Raw genomic sequence first — 16,169 nt, forward strand, 5'->3', positions numbered from 1 at the left:
ATGGTCAAGGAGGAAGTTTGAGGCCTTTGGACTAATAGGCAATAGCAGGGCCCTCTTCCAAACTTTGGTATAGTGAACTACAAGTTTTTGACCAACATATGGCCATAGTAAAGCATGGAACTCTTGGGAGCAATCATGGACCATTGGATGCAGTTTGTCCGAGTAGTGCCACATGGCAACTTAATGATGGCAAACCTATTTTCTTTCCTTTTTTTGGCTTTCTATAAGAAGTCTTAAAGAAGTGTTGGGTTAGACATACTTTCAATCTTTTCAGTGATGATTGAAACTTACCTTAAATGTTATTTTGGTTTTAAAGTATTAAATGGATGTTTTTATTTCACCTTTCATTTCACTTCTTCACATCGCTTGATTTCTCTTGCATTCTATTCTTTTAGAATGATAAAGTGAAGCTTCACTTTGCATAATTCTAGTAAGTTCTATACATACATATACATTTATCATACATGCATACATACACACACACACACACAATATAAATAAGTAAATATATAATATATATTAATGAACTCTTTTTATTATATACGTAAATTCATTTATTTATCTATCTATTTACACACACACACACACACACACACACATATATATATATATATATATATATATATATATATATATATATATATATATATTATATATATATATATATATATATGTGTATATTAATGAGTTTTTCTTATATTTATATTAATGGGCAAACCATGGTAAAGAGAAGAAAAATCTGTGCAATGATGTCAAAACTTAATTCAAAAATCCTACAAATTTCAAAAATTGCTAGTATTATTGGTTTGCTGCTTTGCGAGGAGGACAATCGATAGCTTAATAAAAGAGACATTCCCAAACAATGCTTCACTTTATATAATTCTAGTTAAACTAAACCTAATGATCTTATCACTTTGTTATTGTTTTAAAACGCCATCGTGACCCTTTCACTTGTTTTTGTTGAGCATAGCAAAGAGTGAGATGTATTGAGAGTGCATTAAAGAGTTGACGGGCACGGCCACAATTTTTGTTCCCTCAAGGATTCTTTCAGGGACTTCTAGACAGTTGACTTTACTCAGATATTGGGGAGATAGTTCAGTGACTTGTACATTGTACATCAATCTGGATGGCTGATCACAAGCTTGTGGAGCTTGATGATGCAATGGATGCTCTACAGATGTGTTGAGGGTGCATTATAGCATCGATGGAAATCCTCTCAAGGATCAAGTACTGTGGCAAACAGTCACAAGAAGTTTTGGACAAATTCTCACATTGTACTGACTTACCTCGACATCACGAGCTTCTGTGAGGGAGGCACCACATACCTAGCTAAGTACGATTGGGGGCAGGGGACCGCCGGCTTGGCCACCGGCCCGACGGTCCCCTGCCCCCAATGGTACCTAGCTAGGTATGTGGTGCCTCTTGAGCAGAAGTTCATGATGTTATGCATTGTATGAAAAACACTGAAAAAGACTCCATTTTCCTACATGAGAAAATTTATAAATCTTCTTGTGAGTCTAGACAATTCATTTTACTCAGATGTTGGTGAGATAGTCCAATAACCTCGCTGCGAAGATATGGTTGATCTGTATATCAATATTTAGTATGGCTGATCACAAGCTTGTGGGGCTTTTGATGTGTGGGTACCGGGTCTTTCCCCTGGCAGACAAGCTGGTCAAGCCTTGAGTCTTGCTTTAGAGGCAGTTGTCACTTCACAACATTAGTGAGAACTTATGTTGGATCGCATGTTCTGATTAAGCATGTGACTGTAAGCCTAACTTCAAACAGTTGGACATTACCAACCGTTTGAGATGAGTTGCTGAGGTGATCACCAAAGACACATGAAAGGTTGTGATTTGGTAGCTTGCAGGCATTAAGCTCCTTGCCATGAGGATTGCTTGTGGAAAGGCCTTGTAAGGCCAAAAGGAGCATACAATGTATGGGCTGTCTTGACATGAAAGGTTGTGATTTGGCAGCTTGCAGGCATTAAGCTCCTTGCCATGAGGATTGCTTGTGGAAAGGCCTTGTAAGGCCAAGAGGAGCATACAATGTATGGGCTGCCTTGTCATTAACTTGTTCACTAGGGAGATTATGCCTTAGTTGTGCAATGCTACCTCAGAGATGGGTTTACTTGGCCAATATTTTATAAAATGACACCGTAAACTACTCTAATGGCCTAGTACTGATGAAACCCTCCAAGCAAGAATTAGAATACACTATCTACTACGGGAATTTTGCAATTTTTGAATGGATTTTCCCTCGTACTCGTTTTACTATGTGGCAAGCACATACCACATAATGTTTTATTATGCACTCTGTGAGAATTTGAAGGAATATTGATATATGCCTCTACTACAATCACTCTTTCTTGGGCACAATGATGTAAACATGCAAAGCCTCTCACTGTACAATGTCATCGATGCCTTTTGCATTGTTCGGTAAAGCTAGTAGGCAATCTGGTGGATAACAAAGCATGGATAAGTTCTCTTCAATCAAGCAAGGCATGCACAAAGAAGCACATGCATACACTCAAAACTGTTAATTATAAACCTATCCTTTCTTGAATTTAGAAGAGTTTCTTTTAAGCTACTCTATTCTACAAATACGATTCTCCCTTCTTGAGGGACATCTGCACTAGAAAGCGGCCCAGAGAAACATCAAAATTCTTTGCAGCCTGTTGACCCAATTCCATGATGATATGAACATCTGTGGTATATTAGACTTATGGATATTTCACAGCATTGCAATGGTTGCTTTTGGAATTACATGCAGGGAGGATATATCCTGCCGACACTCGAAAGGTTATATGGCCATTGTTATCTGTTCCAGTGGCCCTTGCTGTCGATGTTTGAGAATGGCAGCTTCAATGCAGCCAAATCCGCGACCGCAGCCATCTTAGAAGTTGTCAAAAATCTTATCAAGCTGCTCCTGTCCAGACCCATTTAATGGTTTTTGCTCAGGATGCATATAGACAAAGATGAAAGCCACGCCTGTACGCTAGACTCTTATGAAGACCATCAGGAGAGGATTACTAAGAGCTCCACATCAATGAGACGTAGTCCTGCCCCATATACCATCATTCTTCTAACTTCAGACTCGTAAATCATGTCTGCTGTTGATGTTGAGAAAGTGAAAGCAAGCGCAATATACCCTCTGTCCAAAGCCGATGATCTGCCTCAGTTTTGCACTCTAACTCCATGACTCCATTATCTGTCTTTATACCGAAATACCATTTCTTCTCTCCATCACCAAGAAAGCCTCTCTCTGGCCAAGAAGGGATTTCGTTATACACATCAAGCACAAGACCTGTTGCAGAAAAGTTGCAAAAGGTGAAACAAACCTTGTGTCCAGCTTTGCCTAGTTCAAAATAGCAATTGTCCAACAGGAAATCACATCAATATCAACCATCCCATTGGCATGCAAACTTTCATTTTCCATTCCAGCTAGTAGCAGCTTGTACTGGGTTAGAAAATTTCTTTCTAATAGCAATCATGCATCATTAATGGGCAAGAATCACAATAAGGAATCCCCCATGGCGAGTTTGGGAAAGAGGAGCCCAAACATTGTAGAGGGGAACAGATGAAATTTCTCATCAGGAAAGAATGGCATCAGCTTAAGGTTCCTGTTGGTGACGGCATCAATTAATTTGAATGGTCGGTTGTTGATGGGCATAATCTTATGGCAGGAATTCGATTGTATACGTTTATAGAGAGATATGAAAGGACCCCATGGTGGCCTAACATATGAAAAGAAGATATAAGGAGTTTCTGATGTTGAAAACACCATGGGGAGCTTCAAGCATTTTCAACATACATAGCTTCCATGGCTTATACTTACATTCAAGCACAGGCCAACACTCAAATTCTTCCAAAGATATGTTGCAGCATAGAATATAACCGAAGTTGTTTCGGTTATATGACAGCATAGCATAACCAAGTGAGAGACGACTTACGCTTTTTGTTCTTCGTGATTGCACCACCCATGTACTTCCCTTGTGATTTGACCACCACCTAGATAATAACATTACACGGGTTTGTGACCAGATAGATCAATCATCCTCACGTCCACCAAAAGATAAGAAAGAGTATGGATCCAAAAACAAAAACTAAAAGAGCACAGAGTTGATAACCAAGAAATATTGAACTTAAAAAGGTTACCTGAGACTCTTTGTTTAGATAGGCAAAAACTAATCTCCAATGCAGATCTCCTGTGCAGAGACTACCTATTGTTAGTGATATTTTGGAGCTGAGAAATTAGTAAGAGGAATTGTCAACCAGACCACTCACCCTTTCGCGTCCGCTTAAGGAATTCGCAGCCCTTGCTCAAGCAGTCTGAGCTGCGACAATCAGTTTCACTATCTTCAGAGATTGATTCTGATGCGAAGCTTGTGAAGGTGTCGGTACATTTTTCAGGAGGGGTGATTAAGGTCGCAAGACTCGGAGTGTCCTTAAAAATCCTTGCATTCAATGCTGTCGCGCCTCTGAGAGCTGCAATATTGTCAATGGGCACACAATCCGTATCAGATTGAGGTCATACAAGACTATGAAGTTTGAAGTTCAGCATGTATATTTGTTTAGAGAAATTCTGTTTTTCATATATTGATTATGTGAATGTAAAACTGGTTCCACGGTTAATCAAGTCATGTTTATTGTCATTATCTTGGCAGACTTTCATTAGTGTTTTAAGTACTTAATTGAGAGTGATTTAGCCATGTCACTTACACTTGATATAAAACACAGAGAGCAGCAATGCCTCCAACACAAAACAAGTTTGAAATCGACATAGCATCTGCAAATCCTTACCAGTTGCAGCAGCAGCAGTCAATGTCATTATATCACCAGGTGTTTTGACACTCACGGCAGAGCTGACTATGGAAGACATTTGATCCCGTGCCGCACCCATGCTCTCTGCTACCTCTACACATTGAGCTGCCACAAGTGCAGCAGCAGAGGCAACTGCCATGCTGGTCTTGCTTTGCTCATTATCAGCTTCGGAGGTGGCTGTGGCAGCTGCTATTGCAGCTACAGCAGCCGCAACACCAGCAACAGATATGGCTGCATGTACACGCGCATTATGTGCCCGACTTGCTTCCTTCCTCTTTTCTTTCATGTCTTTCAGCCATCGTTTCATGGAGAGCTCGCGTAATGGATTCCTCACTGCACTGAAGCTGCGGCAAAACTGCAAGACAAGCTAACATATAGATTTGAGATGTGTTGCAAGCATATGTCAATAGATTGACAAGCTGATGGATGAGAGAATGCGGAGCTAATTTGCAGTTACATGTGTGTAGAGTTCGAGGGATATATCCGTATAAATATCATTGCAGGGAAGAGAATGAAGGAGACATGGACAAACCTGACCAAGCTTGTACATAGCATGTAGCCCAGGCTCAAAACAACAGAATCTTGAGAGGTATGTAATAGAGAAAATGGACTAGCAGTTCAAATTTCTGCCTTCCTACAGTATCCAGGTTGTGGGTGGGATCATTCGCAGCTAAGACCTATGGGTTTACTTGGTGTATTCCATTGGAAGGAGATTTTCCCTTGTAGTAATGCATGCCATATGGCATGGGTCACCTTTCTAGGGTTATTATCTCATGTGATCAATCAAGGCACTTTGTCCACCTGTAGTGATATACCTTGCATGATGGTATGTGAACAAACAAAACGTACTCATGAGAGGCACCCAGGAGTATCTGTGTGTACAGGTATCCTATCCTCCACACACAACATCTTGGGCACAAGTGCCAGAATAAATGCAATGCCGAGAGAATTTTCGGTGTTCTAACCCCGCCAAAAGTTGCTCAGCATACAACTATATGATCTCCTTCAACAAATTTAACAAGCACCAGTAGTATCCTCATAATCCAGTGAGAAATATTTCCCATGATACACTAATAAAGCTATCCTTTCTTTTAGCACTGGGTTTGGCACAAAGCCCTGCATGCCAGGCTGGCCAAAAGAATGGATGTATAATATGCTAATTGATGACCAATCACAGGTTCTCCATTTGCTGATCATCGCTAGTGAAGCGATTCTAATGAGAAGGAACCCTGTTCCTCTTATCAAATACTAAGCTGCACTCCATGTACTGCACACTTTAAGAGAATTAAGGCAAGACAAGAGACACAGTTCACCTCTGAAAAGCAAGTATGAGCTATATGCCTGAATCCTGCATCATCATTCAGCTTCAATAAAATGAACTCTGCACATTGAGCTGAACGAAGAAAAGAATCGTACGTACCGTGAGCTCATCGCCGTGCACACGAGGACTGTCTGGACTGCTCCCAATGTAGTTCACAGAGCCACTGCTAAGAGATTTTCTCCTGGAGGTTGGTGTGAGGTCCTAACACACGCAAGCCACACATGAAGTGAGGTACTCTTCAAGGCCAATAAAAAGGCACCAAAGGAAACATTTCATCAAAGAGAAACAAAATGTAGCATCATAGTTCTTGAGCACATAGAGCCGCACCGACTGCTGCACCAAAATTCGGTCCATAACCATCTGCGCTGTCATTGCCGATGCGAATGTAAAGGGGGGGACTGACGTATAAGCTGCAGGTGCTTTGGAATCAAGCAAATTTTGATGTTGCTTGCTACCTTGTTCCTCCAATACTGCTTTTCTCCTGGCGTCAAGGGCCTTGGCTACCTGCATTGCAGAAATACTCCATGATCTAGAAAGAAACTCCATGGGCTCTTGCGGAGTTTCTGGGGGTTGAAATGCATAGCTACGCAAGGGCCTGCACATGGGAACATCCTCCTCAATGTTCTCTAGAGGTTGAGGAAAGGGGAAATGCAGAGAAGCCTCAATGAAGTGGGACTTATCTCTGTTTGGAATGGAGAGGCGAGTAGGAGCTGGAGAGGAGAAATCTGTAGGTGTCATGATGTGGGCGGGCAGCTTAATTGGCAAGGGAGAAGAACAGGGGACTGGAGAGGCAGAAGAGATACTGATGAAGAAAGCTTATAACATTGGGAGGGAGTTTGGGAAGCCTGTTAAAGAGCGTGCGGTATTGATTCTGGCCTTGAATAAGAGTACTACTTGAGTGTATTACTGCAAGTACAGAGATGTGCGTGTGTGTATTTGTCTTTGTCTTTGTCATGTAAGAGAGCATTGAGCAAGAAAGAGAAGCTAGCAGACTATCAGATCATTCAGAGAATCAGATGTTAGAACTCGCAACAAAGGAAAGCTTTGGAGTTTGGTAACTCAATAGTGACTGGTGAGAGGTAACTACTAACAGTTTGGCTTGAGGAGACTTGGCCCATATATGCAATGATTTGCACAGCTGATAGTGTAGTACAAATTTGTAAGGTGGCCTATGGAAGGCTATGGTTAACTGTGAAGTGGGTCTATATGAGGTTCAATGGGGGGGTACAAGAGGACCTCTTTTGCAGTACTTCAAGCATATAGATGAGATCATGTTCTGGAACATATATATGTATTACGGAGATCTGCATAATTTAGACATGCATGTTAGAACTTAAAAAGCAGCCCCTCTTTCTTCTACTCTGATGCTAGAAGGTCAAAATTGCTCTAATAATAACTTTGCTCTTCTCTTCTCTTTTGTTTTGGAAATTGCGACAACTCAAGTGCCAACCTCGAGCCGAGCTTGCGTCGACACGCACCCACACAGTCACTTTACCACCCGAGTCCCATGACCCAATTTGTGTTGTGCATTTTATTGTATGGATTTACAGTTAAGCTACTTCAGGGTATGATTGTTGGGTAAAGGCGATTGTTGCCTATCATGATTCATGTATTGTGGGTGCCTTTATGCAGAGTATTGGATGCTTGAAAGCTTCCTCTCTCTTTTTTTTTAGCATTCTCTTAATAAGAGAGAAGTTAACTTATATCAACACAACCAGATTCTACAGAGACACCGTGCTCAAACAAGGGCCATTGTATGCTTGAAAGCTTTGCTTCCTCTTATACCTCTACAGTACACACTACAAGCAAAAGACTTCACCAAAAGGCAATCAATCCATGAGAAAGCTATCATCATTTGCAAGCAATAAGACCTTAGTGGGTGTGTAAAAAATGGAGGGTTATTGTGACATGTGTAGATGTGGGTCTGGCTCTTGGCTGATGTCTATTGCCCTTTTGAAGGAGTAACCATGAAGTGATCTTGAGTAGATAGTGGGCACGTATATACAGTACAAAAGGGGAGGCTGCTTTCCCCTTTGCTTTGGTGAGGGTAGACCACCACCTTTGAGGCACGGCTTGGCTCTGTGCACAAGATCAATGGGTAGCTCGAAGGTTCAATGCATGCAATGTATACCTAAAGAGCGCCCTTTTGGCAATGCTGTGCGAAAGGTCTCTGAGCTCTCTCTCTCTCTCTCGCTCTCTCGCAATGTAGCCCTTTTGGCAATGCTGTGCGAGAAAGGTCTCTGAGCTATCTCTCTCTCTCTCTCTCTCATGAAGAAGCAACGGTTACGGGTTTCGAACCCCAGACGTTCCCTCATCGGAGATTAGACGGCGCTGCGGCCCACAAACATTTACTTAGAGAGAGAGAGGGGATATTTGTCTTTGCTAAATCATCATAAATGTTCCTTTTACTATTCACAGCACGCCTTCTATTTTGACAGTATCCTTTTCACTCTCGGGAATCCGCACGCCCTCTCTCCTCTCAGCTCTGCTGACTGCTCCTCTCTCTCTCTCTCTCTCTCTCTCTCTCTTTGGACTCTCGATCAGCGGGTCAAAGAGCTCTCATTCAATGCTCCTCAGTTAATTTGCCCGCTCATTTTAAATTTAACATTCAATTCTCTCAGTGCTCTCAAAATACCGCCTTGGAGTCAGTTCACGTGGAACCTTGGTTTGCACCTAGTTGCCAACCAATTGCGAACTAGTTCGGTTCCCATGTTGCCAAGAAAATATTGGCTACTGGTTGCACAAATCAATTGTGCTGCTGCTCTTAGGGATGAGGTGGAGCATGTTGGAAACCACGCCATTTTAAAATGCAGTTTTTGAATTTTCAACGCTTCATGTGAAGCCAACTCGTGACACTAATTGACTCCTCCTTGTTTGGAGGGGATCTACGGTCCTAAGTTGTTCATCATGGACCATTCAATCCATTTGGAGGAAAAGTATGGATTGAACAGGTTTAAATTCACGACTGCCCCATCATGGGAGAGAATGTCTTACCACTATGCTAGCGCACACATTTTGTAATGTAAGAAAAAATGTAGCATTATATAGGGAGTTTCAGCACGTATCTTAGTTCACACCGAGTTTACACCTAGTTCAAATTTAGTTCACACCACCAAAATGCAGTTCACATATCTTGCATAGTTCTCATACACTTCACACCGAGTTCACATGTGCACGAGTTTACATTTAGTTTACATTTGAGATCAGCGATTGTGGTTTTCATCGATGCGCAACGCCGATTTTCAACCATAGATCCTACTCCACGTGAACTGGCTCTTGGACTGACTAGGCTCTCACTTCTTTACGTGATGTGGCATTGTGGCTAGAGCCTAGGGTCACTTGGAGAGGAGGCTACCATATATAAACGAATCTATCTTTAGTTTAGACTGGGTTTAAATGGGCCAATGGCAAAGAACTAAAGAGGGGATTGTGTTGCTTGTGTCGTGCACCCAATGAACCAAAAGAGAACTCAAAAATTTTGAACCCACTGTAGCTTGCCCCCCCTTCTCAGAAGCTCCACTCTACCACGCATTTTGTCAAGGGAGAATGCGAGCGACAGTGGTTGAACCCACGTTGTTGAGCATGGAGACAATCATTATAATAGGCTCACTCTTCTGATTGGATGTTGTGTAGTCCCACAACGTTTTAATCGTGAGACTATCTCTGTCTCGTCTGAACAAGGAAGAGAGACAATAGAACCGTCGTCGGTTTGTATGTGAAGGGATGCGCGAATGCGGTGCGTGTGCGTAGAGAGAGAGAGAGAGAGAGAGAGAGAGAGAGAGAGAGAGAGAGAGAGAGAGAGAGAGAGAGCAATTAGTGTGGGGTGGAGCAAAGTGGCAAGAAACAACACTCACTCCTTATTCCTTTATGTATATAAAGAATAAGTGAGTGGGTTAGTGAGGTTAGTGGACAACTGACACGGCACATACCACCTTTACAAATGTGTCAATAAGTGGGTCCTACTAGCTAAACTACTAGCATGTACAAGAAAATATGTGAAACACTCTCTCAACCTATGCCCACTGGCTCGCTCACTCAATCCACATGCAACTGTATCGGCTCTACTGATAGACAATTTGTGTATCCACGGTAGAGACATGCAAATCCCACATACAACTCTGTATGGTTTGCATAGCTCCACAATGCATCATGCTAGTGTCAATTATCGTCCCGGCTATTAATCCCTATTGCAAATGCTCCCACTGCAGCTACTAGGTCGGGCCTTGACACTAATAGGTCGTACATGAGACGTCCAAATGCTGACGAAATCTGTGCAAACTCGGCTATACTAGTCTCCGCATCGCTATCTGCATATATTGTTGGAATTAGGGTTGCATGGAAACACCCACAGCTTGGAGAAGACGAAGGAAGCTCAAGGCACACAACAAAGAGTGTATTACTTAGTGTGCAATAGAAAGATGGATAGCCCTAGAGTGATGGGCATATATACAATGCACGGGGGAAAAAAACCTCCTAAAGAGGGGGAAAATGCCCCGCCGGTCCTAGTGTGGTCACACACATCACTACCACATGTATATGGTAACAAATTCCCCCTGGGACTGATGCGATGAACGAGGGCTGGCACGAAGAGTAAAGGGAAGTGCCATGCCCTGAGGACAGGATCAGTCCACAAAGGGGAACAAGCCCAAAGCTTTGCGGAAAGCTTCAAACTTCTCACGAGACAATTCCTTTGTGAAAAGATATGCAAGGTTGTCCTGTGTTGGCACATAAGCCAAGTTGATCTCTCATGTTGAGAGCCTCTCCTTGACATAGTGTTAATGCAGCTCAATGTGCTTTGTGCTAGCATGAAAAATTGGGTTCCTCGCAACTGCCAATGTGCTCTGACTGTCAGTGTAGATGATGTTGACAACATCTTGTGCAACACCCAAATCATCCATAAGGCATCTGAGCAATACACACTCAACCGTAGCTATGAAGACTGCCATGTACTCAGCCTCGCAACTGGAAGTGGCCACAGTAGGTTGCTTCTTGCTCAACCATGAAATACATGAACTGCCAAGCATGAAACAAAAACCACTTGTGAACACTCGCGTGTCATAACAACCAGCCCCTATGAGTCCAAAAAAGCATGTAAATCTAGTGGCAATGATCCCCCTTGGGATAAAACAAGCCAAGATGCGAAGTGCCACTCAAGTAGCGAAAAATCCTCTTGACTACCTGCCAATGCTTAGACCTTGGGCTATGCATAAATCTGATAACCTGTGAGACTGCAAACTCAATATTTGGTCTCGTGTTGCATACAGAAATGAGGCAGCCAACAGCAGTTTGGTAGAGAGTGACATCAACAGGATCACCAACATCATGTAGAATCAACTTCAAACATGTTTCCATAGCAGTGGCAATAGGTTTGTAATCCTCAAGTCCAAACTTACATAGCAATGTATGTATGTAACTTTTCTGGCACTAGGCAATACCATACCACCATCACACTGCTTAAACTGTATGCCCAAGCAATGATGCAATAGCCCCAAATCTTTCATCTTGAAAGTAGCATTCAAATCAGTCTTAAATTCAGCAATATGTGCCTCATTGCGACCAGTGATCAGCAAATCATCCACATAAAGAACAACAATGAGAAGTACATCACCCTCACGCTTGACATACAATGTGCTTTCTGTTGGATGTTACAAAAACCTCATTTGACCAAATGAGTGTCAGCTTTCTCACTTTGTATCAATGGCCTTTTTACCATGAGGAAAATCACATAAAGTCCATGTGTCATTTTTTATAAGTGCATCATATTCTGCTTGCATGGAAGCCATCCAATTCTCTGAACTCTGTGCTTCATCAAAAGATGGAGGTTCCTCTATATCACATAAGCTAGACACATCCAAAGCATAACAATCTGATGCATAAGAGGCATGGCGAGAACCTGAACGAGTACAACTAGACAAAGGTGCATCCAATTTACTGTCCCGCAAAGTGTACACAAGCCATTTTCGCATACCTCTAGCCTGCTCATTTTCAGCCCTTTCCTCATCAAGTACATCATGTACATATGAATCAGTAATAGGCTGATTTGTAACATTTTCAGAAACCCCCATAGGATGTACATTTGCCTCGTTTGAATTTACATTTGAAATTCCACCACTGAAAAGAGGCAATAAACTGTCTTGTGAGCTTACATTACTATCTCTAGTACATGACATCAAAGGCTGAAGAGAATCTTCCACAAACACAACATCATGTGAGACCAAAATACGCTTTGTTTGTGGATGGTACAACCTGTAACATTTGCTTTCATCACTATAACCAACAAAAATACATTTGACAACCTTATCATCCAATTTTTTGCGCTATGCTTGTGGCACTAAACCACAAGCCAAACAATAAAAAACACGCATGTGCTCAGTAGATGGCTTTCTATCATGGCATGCTTCATATGGAGTCATAGACTGCAACGCTTTCATAGGACACCTATTGAGTACATAAGTGGCACACATGACAACCTCGAGCCAAAACGAATGTGGTAAAACTTGACTCTTGACCATATATCTTGCCATTTCCATAAAAGACCTGTTTTTCCTCTCAGCAACACCATTTTTTTGAGACGTATACGGCACTGTACATTGGTGTTTTATCCGACAACTAGCCAAAAATGCATTAAATTCATGGGACATATACCCCCCCCCTCGATCAGAACGGAGCGTGCCCATAGTACATTTCGAGACATTTTCAGTCATAGCAAGAAATGGCTTGACGCACATAAATACTTCGGACTTAGCTTTCAACAGATATACCCATGCATGCCTGGAGTAGTCATCAATGAAAATCACGAAGTACAAGTAATTTTCCAAGGACGGAGTTTGCATAGGCCCACAAACATAAATGAAAGTCACAAAGTACAAGTAATTTCCCAAGGACGGAGTTTGCATAGGCCCACAAACATCAATGAAAGTCACGAAGTACGAGTAATTTCCCAAGGACGGAGTTTGCATAGGCCCACAAACATCACTATGCACAAGTTGCAATTCGCATGTAGCACGAACTGACCCATCCTTGGAAACTTAGCACGCTACATTTTACCCAAAAAACAACCTTCACCAACATGTTTGACATGTGCTTCAAGAGACGGCAAAGAAGCAATCATATCAGATTTTTGCAAACACAACAAATTGGCAAAATTCAGATGCCCAAAACGTGCATGCCATAGTTAAAGTGCGCAAGCGAGAGCGTGTGTGAGTGTGTGCAGCGATGGAGAAGAGAGGAAAAGAGGAGACCTTGTGTTTGCAGGGGCTAAAACTCACTCTCTACATGTGAGCCCCCTTATTCTATTATGTACATAATGAATAAGTATAGTGGGCAGGCACCTGGCCTAACCGGCCACATGGGGCTTTACCCCAACAACCTCCCACGTAAAGGCCAATGTGGTCGTGAGAGAGAAAAGAAAACCGTACAAAAAACCTGTACAAGGCCATCACAAGTATGACCTCATCCAACGCCCACTGGCTCACTGAATCTATGTGCATCCAGCTCTAATTGTAGAGGAAGTATAGAGCGATCGACACCATACTCCTCACCAAAGCCTCACACATCCTGCAGGTATCTCACCACACTGCAAAGTACCCCTATGCTCAAGGCCAACGTCAGTCACTACATGACTAACTGCTCCCACTGCAAATGCATCTACCGCAAATGAAATCTCGGGTCTCGAGATGAGTATCTCGTACATGAGACTCCCGAATGCTGATGCAATCCTAGCAATATCTGCCAATCTGACCATCTCAGTCAAATCTGGCTCAGAACTCCACTCATGGAAATCACCCTGACACCCGAACTCCAATCCCTGGAATTCATCCTCGTGTCCATCGCATGTCACATGCGCACCAAGAGCATCTATCTGTCCTGAACCCTGTGTGGTAAGAGCAATTCCTAGCTCTAACTCATATACATCAGCCTCTGGCCTAAGCATATCCATGAATGACTGAATCACGGATGAATCCTCAGCATTCAAGCCATCCATATCCGTCATTGTATCCATGAATGACATGCCCTGCTACACAGCTGTCTGCACAACTGGCTCAACATGCTCAAAAACTGGAGCATCATGCAACCTATCCGCAAAGGAGACATGCCTCATCTCTCTGCATGGCTGCGTACTCACGAAAACTGTGCCGTCTCGCACATGACATACTCGCATCGCATGAATCGTGCCAACACTAGCACCTCTAGCTATGACTAGCTGTCCACGATGCAATCTGAAACTGTGCTCATCCAGTACTACCTGGCATCCGCTGTCTCGTAAGTGACTCACAGAGATCAAGCTCTGCGTCAAACCTGGCACATGGCGTACATCTCGCAACACGTATGATGCACCACTCGGCAATGATAGTTTGACATCTCCTGCACCAAGTATGTCATGCACCGAACCATCAGCTAGACACACATGTCCAAGCATACCACTAGCATATGTGCTAAACCACTCACGACTCGGCGTGACATGAAATCTAGCACTCACATCTAGTATCCAATGCGAAGGTAATGTGTCGTCAAAAACCGACATAAGAAAGTCAAGAGTAAACATGGAAGCAAAATTGACATCTCCGTCATGCGTAGCCACATACGCTACATCTGCTCCCACATCATCCAAAGTGATAGCATCCCTCTTGTGTTGTCTCCTGTGCTGTCTCATCCGCCGAAAACAACGCCTACGTACATGCCCCGTATGACCACAATGCCAACACACAACATCTCTATGTCTGCAAGACCGTCCTTTGACTGTAGGCATCTCTCTAGACTAATTTGTGCCAAAAGCATTGCACAATCTTTGCCATAACTCTCTAGTTGTACATGCATACAACCCAATGCGATAGACAGACTCACCAAGGTGTAGCATGATCGTCGAACGTGCAAGCTCATCCAAGTCCTCCCACTCATCGTCAGTCATAGACTCTGGCCTAGCATCCATGCCCTGTAGTGGCAACACTTGGCCCAACTGAGTCAATGCATCATGCATACTTGCTTTCCAATGCTAAAAGTTTGAACCATCAAACTTTGTATGGAAAGCACAAACCCTGACAAATGATGTACATGCCAAATCCATGGCGATAACCTGTGACAAGACCAAGCACAAATCGATCAACTGACAATAGCCAAAGCCTGGCTAACTCATACACCAAGTACTGTCAAAATACAACATAAGCTGGCATAAGCTGTCTAAGAGAAGTGTCAACAAATATGGCGATCAATGTAACGAAACAAGTGAGCAAAACCGCTCAAATGATGCCAAAACACCCGCTCTAATCCAAGAGCATTATGTGGTAATTGATGAAACTATCATCAACAATCTCCCTCCTGAAGAGATTACCACATATATGTCAAATGACATAATCTGGTGAGCAAACACTCTCATAATGCGATGCCAAAACACTATATCAAAGCAACCACTGAGTGCCAAATGCAATCAAAACACGATTGCAAACCATGCGCATAAACAAATAAACTCGCAAGAAAAATCCGGCACAGTTTCGGCAGTATTTGGCTATCTAACCATAATAAACATGCTCAAAACCATGAGCAACTCATGTGCAAAATCCACACTCAAGCATACATGAGCTACCCCAAAGTCTCAACTCCTTAAACATGGAAAACAATCTTGTAATCCGAAACACTAAGTGCCACAACCGCACTCTACAAGCGAAGTATATACTAGCATAAACTTGGATGCAAACCAACCAAAATGTGACAAAAATTGATGCTCAAAACAGCTGAAAATCAGCCCACATATGCCATTGCAAGGCGAAGAATACCATCCGTCGAAAAGCGTACATCATGTGCATCCACATGGCAATATAAACGAGCATCAAGCATGTATCAATTGTGTAGTAAATGAGCATCCAAATCAGCTGAAAAATCAGCTCTCAATCATGCCATAAATACTTGCAAAACTCTCTGCAAATCTATGCACCACACTTTCCGTAATCTGCTCAATCGCATAAGTCAATGCACATAACCTGTGATGAAACCACTCTCGGACCTGAGAGTCCACAAGAATGCATACATCC

At 42.6% G+C, this 16,169-nt stretch overlaps 1 protein-coding gene across 2 annotated transcripts; it reads right to left on the reverse strand.

Annotated features, from left to right (window-relative positions):
* Nucleotides 1-2,653: 2,653 nt before the first annotated feature.
* On the reverse strand, nt 2,654-7,656 carry LOC147455232 (VAN3-binding protein-like). 2 transcript variants are annotated; one of them, XM_086514060.1, is made up of 7 exons: nt 6,472-7,656; nt 6,244-6,345; nt 4,803-5,190; nt 4,287-4,487; nt 4,158-4,207; nt 3,953-4,010; nt 2,654-3,306 (listed from the first exon to the last, which is right to left on the reverse strand). In XM_086514060.1, the coding sequence occupies exons 1-7, from the start codon at nt 6,880-6,882 to the stop codon at nt 3,104-3,106; spliced, it is 1,413 nt and encodes a 470-aa protein (XP_086370186.1). In that variant the 5' UTR covers nt 6,883-7,656; the 3' UTR covers nt 2,654-3,103. The 2 variants fall into 2 exon arrangements, with proteins under 2 accessions (XP_086370186.1, XP_086370187.1); XM_086514061.1 differs by having other exon boundaries at nt 4,803-5,178; nt 6,472-7,647.
* Nucleotides 7,657-16,169: the final 8,513 nt, after the last annotated feature.

This window comes from Adiantum capillus-veneris, chromosome 6 (genome assembly GCF_014529385.1).
Source record: "Adiantum capillus-veneris isolate H3 chromosome 6, ASM1452938v2, whole genome shotgun sequence".
Classification (NCBI taxonomy): Eukaryota; Viridiplantae; Streptophyta; class Polypodiopsida; order Polypodiales; family Pteridaceae; genus Adiantum; species Adiantum capillus-veneris.

Coding starts and splice junctions, on each gene's coding strand:
- LOC147455232 (XM_086514060.1), bottom strand. CDS start 6,882: ATGACACCTACAGATTTCTCCTCTCCAGCTCCTACTCGCCTCTCCATT. Junction 4,011..4,157: donor ATCTAAACAAAGAGTCTCAG/GTAACCTTTTTA, acceptor GTTATTATCTAG/GTGGTGGTCAAATCACAAGG. Junction 3,307..3,952: donor AATCACGAAGAACAAAAAGC/GTAAGTCGTCTC, acceptor TTTCTGCAACAG/GTCTTGTGCTTGATGTGTAT.